This window comes from Lathyrus oleraceus, chromosome 4, assembly GCF_024323335.1.
Source record: "Lathyrus oleraceus cultivar Zhongwan6 chromosome 4, CAAS_Psat_ZW6_1.0, whole genome shotgun sequence".
Classification (NCBI taxonomy): domain Eukaryota; kingdom Viridiplantae; phylum Streptophyta; class Magnoliopsida; order Fabales; family Fabaceae; genus Lathyrus; species Lathyrus oleraceus.
Window position 1 is genome coordinate 276,185,842 of NC_066582.1, and position 9,825 is coordinate 276,195,666.

The following is a 9,825-nucleotide window of genomic DNA, read 5'->3' on the forward strand; positions in this document are numbered from 1 at the left end:
CTGGACGTGTATTAACCAACTTCATTACTTTATTAATCAATTTTTTACATTTCATTAACCAACTTTATTTCATTACTTTAAAGACATTGTTTACGGTTATTGTTCATATACTGTGTTCATGTACTGTTTTGTTTATACACTGTTCATATTTTTTTTAATTTAAAAAAATACTGTTCACCATATAAATATGAAGAAAGTGTACACAATATATATATTTGATGTAAGATGTGGTGTAAGAATAACATAGCCGGTAAATGTATTGATATTTTGACATTCATTAATCTTTACTTTTAAAGTTTGATATTGCGCTTGCCTTAATTAAAACTGTGCTGACTCATTCTAGATACCTGAGCCTCCCAGTAGTGTTTAGAACATCATTCTAGAGATCAGTGGTTTTTCAAGAATGTTGAGTTCGAACCGCATATGGTGGCATCGAGTGTCCGAGATTTTGCTTTTGAATTCAATAGTGTGAATCCTGGTCTGTGTGAGGAAGAAGGCAGTCATATCGAATGCTCGGGTGATCCATTCCACTGGTTTTGATTGTGTGCAGGTAGATGATGGCTGTTTCCAGGATGCAACAATGGTGTTGTGCTGTGTGATCAAAGGCCACGATGGCACACTGTTAATGAAAGAACCTTTTCATAAGAAAAAAAACCAAAACTGCAATGTCATGCCTTGTTACGTTATTTGATTCATCAACAATGGTTCATCAAACTGGAATGCAATGCATCGCGCCAAAGACTAATGACATCAACATCATGAAAAAATATATATATTAGAATCCTTTAAAGTGAGCTGAACAACTATGGTGAAATCTAGACAGATTGCTTCAATTAAAGTTATATAAACAGACACAGGAAAATCATTTAGCAGTCTATCAGTCTTCTATGACTCTGCTTCGCATTTTTTCTCCGTAAACTCCATCTCTCTTTAATGTCATTTGTGTTAGCAACCAGGTCAAAACTTTTATCCGTTTTTTCTTGAATTTCTTCCTTGGACTTTTCAGTCTCATATCCTCCTCTGATTCTGGCAGTTTCTGCTTGCAAATCAGTTATAAGCATTTCAGTTGTCTTGGCAGTGATTCCTCTCAGATACCATGATATGGGAGGTGGAGGGACAATCGCAGGTTGAAGTATTTGTTCTAGACGAACTTTAGACCCGATTCTTCCTTTGCCTCTTGTACACATGTTATAGTCTTCTTTTGTTAAGGGTTTAAAGGGATAACAGGTTGCTTCATCGACAAATAAAGGCTCGACTCTCCAGTGGCCCTCAAATTTTCTCATGAATCCTGTCTTGGTTTGCTTGAACTTCATCTGATACAAAAATTACGGAGTAGTGTGTTAGATATACATCCGTTTTTGTTGGATGAAAAGTAAAACTATCTGAGTATTGCCACAGATACAGACACCAGACACGGCCACGGCCTCAACACTGACACGTAGAGACCCCTAATAATTTGTGAAAACGAAAGTGATTGTATGCAACCACATGTGTTGATGTCGTATTGGTGTGAGACACCGGACATGCCTTGAGTCTGATGTGTCGATGTCGTATTGTTGCTCACTCACCTTAAAGATTTGCAGTCTAAGAGAGGTGACGTTATATGTGCGCAAATAATTATGTGCAAGTGCAACAAATATGGAATTCATTCATTATATTATATATGAAAAAGAGATAGATCCTTACAGAGTAGTCATTTCTGTTTTGATCAACCAAAACATTTATTGAAATAGTTCCAGACCACCAAAGAAATTTCCAAATAGCTGCTTGTTCAAGATCAACCACTTGTCTATGACCCTCATCAACCAAAACTTTCCTGGATATAACTTCCTGAACCAAGAAAGTCATTTCCATGTTCAGATGCAGAACTTTGTAACTGATGAAAGTACAAACTAGAAGTAAAAAGATAATAATCTAGAGTCAAGAAGAAACATTTGAAACAGAATGTTTCTGTTTCGATACAGATGTTTTTCAAATTCTTTTTTTGGAAGGTAGTTACAATTTTAACCAAACAAATTGAGAAGATTCATAGATGAATGAAGTTACCTACTTTGATATTTTTGAAAACTCTTCTATTGTCAGGATCTGTTACTATATTATATACTGCATCAGGGGGAAAACCAACATCAACTTCTACATTGAGGTTACAAAGAGAGCCTTTGGGAACAGTCACCTGCCAAAAACAATCATTTACAGAAACATAAACAGACATAGATATTTCAATTGTCTCATAAAGGCATATGAGAGTTAAGTTTCAAGTTTTCTAAATCTAAGCAAAGTTGAATAAACCCTAATAGACACTTCAGTTAGAATTTAAAAAGCATCTCGTGAAGTTTAAATCAATATAAATGTAACAATGACACTTAAAATTGTAAGCATGTGTCTGAGTGTTCAAGACAACACTAGCACTTGTGATTACATACAATCACTTTTTTTTCTCAAATTATTATTTGTACTTGCTAAAAAAGTACAATGATAGTAGCCCTGTGTTTGTAGGGTTGTCTGTAGTGTTTAGAGTGTTTTGGTAGTGGTTAGGGTTAGCTCATGCAGGGAGGTAAGGAGCTCTGAGTGTGGTTTTTCGGGTACGAGATTTGATCCCCTCTCCCTTCAAGGAAGGAGATATATATATATAGGATTCCACTAGGCCTGTGCTTTTAGAGCCAAGAAGCGGTCATTCCATCTCTTCCTTCATAAATGTGGAGTATGTGGGAACTGTCTCTCCTATAATCATGGAGAATATGACTTTCGTCCTTAACTGACAACTTCGACCAGTTGGCACAGGGACACGTCATTACCCCCGTTCACTAAACAGGTGGATCATGCAATCACTTCGGGTGGCCCAAACCCAATTTGGGCGCCTTACGGCATACCCTGGATGCCCTGTGGCGCAACCGAGATACCCACCCAGCGTTCCGTCAGGCGACCTATGGCGATACTGCGGTACTTGCCCAGCGCCAATGAGTTTGACTTGTCTTGCTCCCTCGTGGACTATCCTCTTTTAGACCTAATACATTATTCATATCTATGTGTTCGTGTTGGTGTTGTATTTGGTGTTCTTGTCTATGTCAGTGCTTCTTAGATAGAAACATGTTAAAGAACAACCTCTTAGGAAAACTACTAGTCTATCTACATTCAAAAGCAGCCGAAATTCAATAATAATTTGTTTTATTGAGAAATCAAAATTTTCCAAAACAAAAAACCAATCCGATATAAATAAACCTCCTCACCTTTATTTCTGATGGCTTATCAACCCAAGAAGGATTTTCTTTCCATGCTTGCAGTTGCTCATTCAGTTCAGCTTCAGAAACAGTAAAAGTTCCACTTCCATGTCTCTGAACAGATCTCCCCCAGTTCATTCCCTCGTGTTTTGCTAATCTACTCAGCTGATTCTGTAGTTAACAAATAATCAGTTAAGCACAAGTAGAGGTTCGTTCGTACTAAATTTTAAGAAACGGGATTGGTGATTGACCTTTACAACATTTTGAAACTTGTGAGGGAGCTGTACAAAAAGTTTAGATATTGCAGGATTCAATCTTTTTTTAAACCCATCTTTTTCATTCTTCCTGACATCTAAGCCGAACTTTGTACCCTCTGACTCGCCCATCATAAGAACCTGAATTTCAAAATAAATAAATTAAGCAGCTAGTTCATATTACAAATACATAAGTGCTATATCTTAAGACCATTTTCAGATCAGTTTTAAGGTTCTATTTTGGCCAAAATTTCACAACTGAATGGAGGTCCAAAACACGGTTGAGGCTGCATAGCTGCATTTAAATGTGGTATGAAGGATCCAAAACGCGATAGTGTCGCGATTTAAAACCTTGGTTACAATACTCTCTATTTAAAATTAGGTCTACAATCGTGGCTGAGGCTGCCTCAACTGCATTTAACAGTTTTTCTACAACATCAAGGTTCCAAAACGCGATTATGTCACAATTTAAAACCTTGGTTAGTTATTATTTTCTCGGTTTAAAAATAGGTCCGCAATTGCAGTTAAGACTACATCAGACGCATTTAACTACGATTTTGTACAATATGAAGATCCAAAACGTGATTCTGTCGCAATTCAAAACCCTAGTTTTTTATATTCTCTGTTTAAAAATAGGTCTGCAATTGGGGCTGAGGTTGCATCAGCCTCATTTAGCTATGATTTTCGACAATATCAAGGATCAAAAACACAATCGTGTCGCAGTTTAAAACCCTAGTTATATTAATGATCTAAATATATTATAGCATTAAAATCAACAACAAGCTAATTCAGGAGTTCAAATTACAGTGTTTCCATTTTCAGCAAAACATACTAATTGTTCCAATCATAAAAGGTATAAAATTTCCATAACAACACCAAATTTAAGCACAAAACTCAAGATAACAAACTCATACCCAAATTTAGAACAAACATAACCAATCAGAACACACAACAAAACAATATCAAAATCAAAATGGCTAATAAGATATAAATAAAATAATAATATTGAATTTGTTATAAGAGATTGAAGTGGAAAAACTTACAAGGTAAAAAGTATGATGAAGCAAGAACTTGACTTCAAAGTTGGAACTTTGGAATTTGAAAAGTATGGTTGAAGAATGGGCGACGAAGATAAGTAAGATGAAACCACGTGCTATACATGTTCAATTTGTCTGCGACCCATCAATACACCAATCACGGTTTTTCATACTTTAATAATTTATGTTTGGTGAAAAATAGTTTTCGATTTAATTTGGTCACCTTAAATAAATAAATAAAAGCATTAATTAGGTATATGCTCACTATTACTCCTTCTCTTACTCTAGGTTTCTATTGACAAGCCACTTTAAATATTTAATGCATATTAATTCAATTAATAAAATTTATTATTGTATTTTTTTTATAATATCCTTAATTATTTAATATTTTTATTTGTATTCATTTATAATAAATAATTAAAAATTTATTAACAAATTTAAATTTAATACTATATCAAATTTTAAAATAATAAATATTTGTTTTTCTTAAAACACGACATATTAAATGAACTGATATGTTATGGAATGAAAAAAATAGAAAGTGCGGATAAATGAATTTTTCTAATACGACAGGAAGAGCTTCGGGCGCGGTCGAGTGAGGGGAACTTGTAAGATTAACACTTAAACATTCAAGTTAGTTAAGTGATAGAGAAGTATTTTAAAATTGAGAATGAGATCATACCTGCAAATGGTGTGTAATGATGCTTATACGTGGGAGACAATTAAAATCGCCTATATATGACCTAATGTGAAATACGAGGAACTGTATGATCAAATCCGACAACAAGGGATGCTTGGACGGATGGAATCAAGTGTCTGGACATATGGTGAAAGGTAAAGGGGAAAACATGGTTAACTCTGATATTGGGGAGGTTAGTTGTGGCTTCACTTTCCATTATCTGCATGTGGTGGATCCAAAGATAGTTGAACAGTGCTAGGATGATCTAAGGGCTCGCCCTTGTATTAATGCCTTTAAGGCCATGAACGACGGAAGCCTAATGATGGAGAGGTTAGATAGTACCTTAGTCTCAGGCACTTTCTAAAACCCATGGCTGTGATTTTGTTTTTGTTGACTATGTGGAGGAAATGGTTCGAAGGGAACAACAAGGCATTGAGCTTCCTATTTATGTTAATCGATACCACCTAGTATATGTGGAGATACTGGAGAAGGCATTTATTTTCAAGGAGGTGTGTAGTTTGGAAAAATGCTCATTTACATGTCGGTCCTCTTATGATTAGTCAATCCCTCACGTAAATTTTGGTAAGAGGTTGTATAGTTCTTTCGACGAATGTTATGTGCCCTTCATGAGTGTTTGTATTCTAAAATGGGGTTTAGACTTTACTTCAATGACTTTGAAGTGGGTGTTTTAAATAACTCAAGGATTTCTCATTCCCATTTGAACCTGGTGAGTTAGGCGTATGTAAAGGTATTCTAATATTGGTGTGAATATAGGAATGAAGCACCGACCCTAAAGTTATTCTTCCACTTGTTCAATGTGCAGTGTACCTCCGCCAAAGCGTAACGGGGACAAGGTTTTCTTTGCTCTGTAAACTGAAGAAAATGTTTGATGTTTTTCAAAAGCTTGAAGAATTTCAAAGACCGATATTTTCTAGTTGTACCCCAAAGTCACGAAGCCCGCTAGAGTTTATGCATTCTTCCGGAGCACCTTTTTCCATGTCCCTCTGGTTCATATACGTTTATATGTGAAGACAGATATCCCAAGTATTGGAATTGAAATCATTTCTTGAATACTTCGAACAATAATGGATTTCATCTTGAATAAACTGAACCTAAAATAAGATGACTTAAAGTCGGACCTTGTTTCTTTATAGGAGAGCTTGGGTTTCATGGAATGGTCCAGACCCTCATATGTACTGGTGTCCCAACAGAATAGGTGGTACATTGATACCCGGTCCCTGGTAAAGGTGATTAACATGCAGGAAAGGATGTAAATATTTGGTGAGGGAAGGGAATCACCTTTTATACATGTCTTTGATGTTTCTTTAATACTTAGTATTTGAAGACAAGATGAGTTATTGTCGATCTTCCTCAGACACGTAATAAGAAACAAATGACAGACGTGGTGAAAGTTCTATGGATCGGTCGAAGGAAGCCGATGACGACTCTACAAAGAGGGACAATGGTAAGAACATGGGTCATGATGGACCCCCCTCAAAAAATTCCAAGTTGACCATGCCAAAGGTTGAAAAGATGACCATAAGGGGCAACTAAAGCGTGTCACCCACCTATTCCATGTAGTACTTCCTTATGACCAAATGGCCTTGTACTTCTAAAGAGGTGCAATCCTATTTTCCAAAAGGGGAATATAAATATTTTTGGCAACTGACCGATATTGGTAGGCGAGAGGCGATGACAGAAATATCCAATTAGATACATCGAGTCGCTTCCACTTTATCCGTATGTGCTTCTAGCCTGAGAGGTATTTTGACCCTTAATAGTTAGAGAAGGGATAAAGAAAAATATAGGGTTGTTGTGGTGCAAAATCAAGATCACGCATAGATGGTGAGAAGCTCTATATCTAGGTGATTTTTTAGTAAATTGAATGTATCTACTCAACCTTATAGATGATGTGTTTACACGAACCTCTTGGGCCTGGATCTTAGAACCCAATCAAGCGGCTACAATATTCTTCTCTCTCAAGAAAGTGACTTACTTCTTTGAATGCCCTTCATAGGTAAGGACACATCATTCCCCATGCTTCAAAGTCAGAACTTGTTAGAAAAAGCTACACACTAGACAAAAACCATTAGTGTACAAAATTGTTCACTAAGAAACAATGCATTGTTATCATCAAAACTAAAGACCAAACTGTCATACCCCAAAATTCACCCTACCCGTCACAAGTTCATCTAGGTCACTAACTTTAATCATATGCATAACCTTATGGACATTTCATATGCACAACCATGGTCAAATACAAGAGGACATGTATCTTAAATTATGAGCTTTATGCATTTAGTGGAAGCTAAGGTTTCTCTGCATCTAAAGGTAGCTCAAGCAATCAAACCGTAATCTTTTGGTGTATGCCATTGGTGAATAATTTCATTTGTTTGGTAAACTATCGGACTTTGAGGCATTTGATCAGCATGATCATGCCTTGATCATTATTTTGTTAATCGGGTGTCCATGTGATTGTAAACCTCATTTTATTCTTGGGTACGAGTCCATTCTTGATTGGCCATTTGGTTCTTGGTCATATGTTTCTAGTGCCTGATTGTGTTGACATTCTTTCACTCAGTTCATTCAACCATGGCACAATCTGATCTACAGGTCTTGTCATTAGGATTCGTTAATTCATTGCATGGTGTCATTACATTCATCATTCCATCATTGTGTCATATCTCCTTTTCAAATTGATTTTAATCACAAGGTTGATTTTTGTTTCACATTAATCCCGGAGGTTCAAATTGGTTTGTGTCCAAATTAACCTTTGGAGGTTCGAGTTGACCTTTGAGATTCGAGTTGGTTTTTTAGGAGCATTGTGTTTCTTTTGTCAAATTAGTGTTAAAGACCATTAACCTTTTAATTTTGAGTCGATCTTAAAACTCCATTTGCATTGCTAGAATTGTTTTTTCTCTTGGTTTTCCATATTCGGTCGTCATTCATTTTTGCATTTGAGCCTATTTCTTCTTTTCTATTAAGCCCATGATCCAATTATATCCATAATTCACAAAAAACAATTGAAATAAAAATGCAGTACAAACTCAAGTAGCTACCACATAAACGACATGAAAAGCTGAAACAAAAGGAAGTTATGGTAAGTTGATCCCAAGCGCTAACTACATGGTAAAAACGTAAACACAGTGATTATAACAGCACGCCAACATCAAAACAGCAAACCAAAGCCAAGCGCAACAAGAAAATAATGAGTGAGTTGCAAATTGGAAGCTGTAGATGAAGCCACACGCTGCAACGCACATCAACAAGCTGCAAAGCCAAAATGCAGTTGCAACTTAGAATAGAAAATTAAAGCGAAGAAAGTCCCGATATAAAACGCCAAACGCAAGTTCGCGCCAAGTGAAACGTAAAATGGAAAACGCATTGCAAGCGGATATGAACGACAACGCGGCAAACAAGCCAAAATGAAGTGCAAACGGCAAATGAATCAAAACACAAAGCAAAGCTGCAAAATAATTGTAAATAGAAACTCAGCAAGTGAATAAAAACGACATGGAAATCATCAAAACTCAAGCTTCAAATTCTATAAATACCTTGATTAACAACGAATTTTCTCTCTCTCTCTACAAAATTTCTAACCAACTCTCTCCATCGTCTTCTTCGGTTCACAAAATTTCTAACAAACTCTCACCATCGTCTTCTTCGATTCTCAAAAACTCTAACCAACTCTCACCATCTTCTTCTCCCCGTAAATCACACTGTAAACTTCACTCCTTCTTCAATTCTTCGGCAATACAACATCACCAAAATTCTGTGAATCACCGGAAAAGCTAACTGCTTCACAATGGTTAACCGAAGCAACGCCACAACAAGAAGTGAATCGTGATTCATCATCATAGTGGTAGTAGTAGCATCAAGAATAAGTAGTAGCATCGATCGGTAGCAGTATCGTCGAGCAGCGGCAGTAGCATCGGGTCGTGGTTCATCGCAGATCATTTATTATTTGAGCTCCAACGCTGTCTTCGCCATCGCCGATATGTGATTTTCTTCCATTCGTGTTGACTGACTTAGATCGTGGTTGAAGCATCCTTTTCTTTGACCCGTCGTTTGATTCACTCAGGAATCGAATCACGTTAGGTCTCAGTTAGGTTTGGAAGCAGAGAGTGGATTGAGGCGTGTCGCCATGCGACATCTCCGCCGTCGGTGACCGGCGCGGCTAGGGTTGGCGCGTTTGGTGTTCTCTTCTATTTCTTCTGGGTAGCAAGCGATGTAAGTAGTGATGGAGGATGATGACCTCTTTACATTTTCCATTCATTTTTGTTTGGGCTTTGGCATTCACCATGGGCCCGAGGTGGTTTTTTGCCTCACAAACTCCCTCATATTCGTTGGATTGGGCCTTATGCTCCGGTTGGGGCCCGAACAGATTCTGGTTTTCTGTTAGCACATCACCGCAGACTATTACCCCCTGGCGTTTGGGCCTGGAGCAATTCCGAATCCAAGGCCCATTATGGATGATGTTAGGTAGTTAATCATAGGATTAATTAGATTGATTTAGTAAGTAGATTAATTTTAGGATAGTTAGATTAGGCTTGATATTAATTTTTTGATTTTGATAATTGTTTGTGATTAGGATATTGATTTTAATTGTGTGAATATTAGAACGTCATATGATTTTG

At 36.8% G+C, this 9,825-nt stretch overlaps 1 protein-coding gene and 1 long non-coding RNA gene across 2 annotated transcripts; both read right to left on the reverse strand.

Annotated features, from left to right (window-relative positions):
* Positions 1-756: 756 nt before the first annotated feature.
* LOC127075077 (uncharacterized) lies at positions 757-4,730 on the reverse strand. The gene is made up of 6 exons (XM_051016528.1): positions 4,516-4,730; positions 3,470-3,613; positions 3,228-3,389; positions 2,051-2,173; positions 1,687-1,830; positions 757-1,313 (listed from the first exon to the last, which is right to left on the reverse strand). Exons 2-6 carry the CDS (start codon positions 3,605-3,607, stop codon positions 867-869), a joined length of 1,014 nt encoding a protein of 337 aa, XP_050872485.1. The 5' UTR covers positions 3,608-3,613; positions 4,516-4,730; the 3' UTR covers positions 757-866.
* A 3,467-nt stretch (positions 4,731-8,197) lies between these two features.
* Positions 8,198-9,555, reverse strand: LOC127075079 (uncharacterized). The gene is made up of 2 exons (XR_007786197.1): positions 8,743-9,555; positions 8,198-8,654 (listed from the first exon to the last, which is right to left on the reverse strand). It is a non-coding gene; the product is annotated as an uncharacterized LOC127075079 (long non-coding RNA).
* Between the last annotated feature and the right edge of the window lie 270 nt (positions 9,556-9,825).

Coding starts and splice junctions, on each gene's coding strand:
- LOC127075077 (XM_051016528.1), bottom strand. CDS start 3,607: ATGATGGGCGAGTCAGAGGGTACAAAGTTCGGCTTAGATGTCAGGAAG. Junction 3,390..3,469: donor AGTTTCAAAATGTTGTAAAG/GTCAATCACCAA, acceptor TGTTAACTACAG/AATCAGCTGAGTAGATTAGC. Junction 1,831..2,050: donor GAGTTTTCAAAAATATCAAA/GTAGGTAACTTC, acceptor TTCTTGGTTCAG/GAAGTTATATCCAGGAAAGT.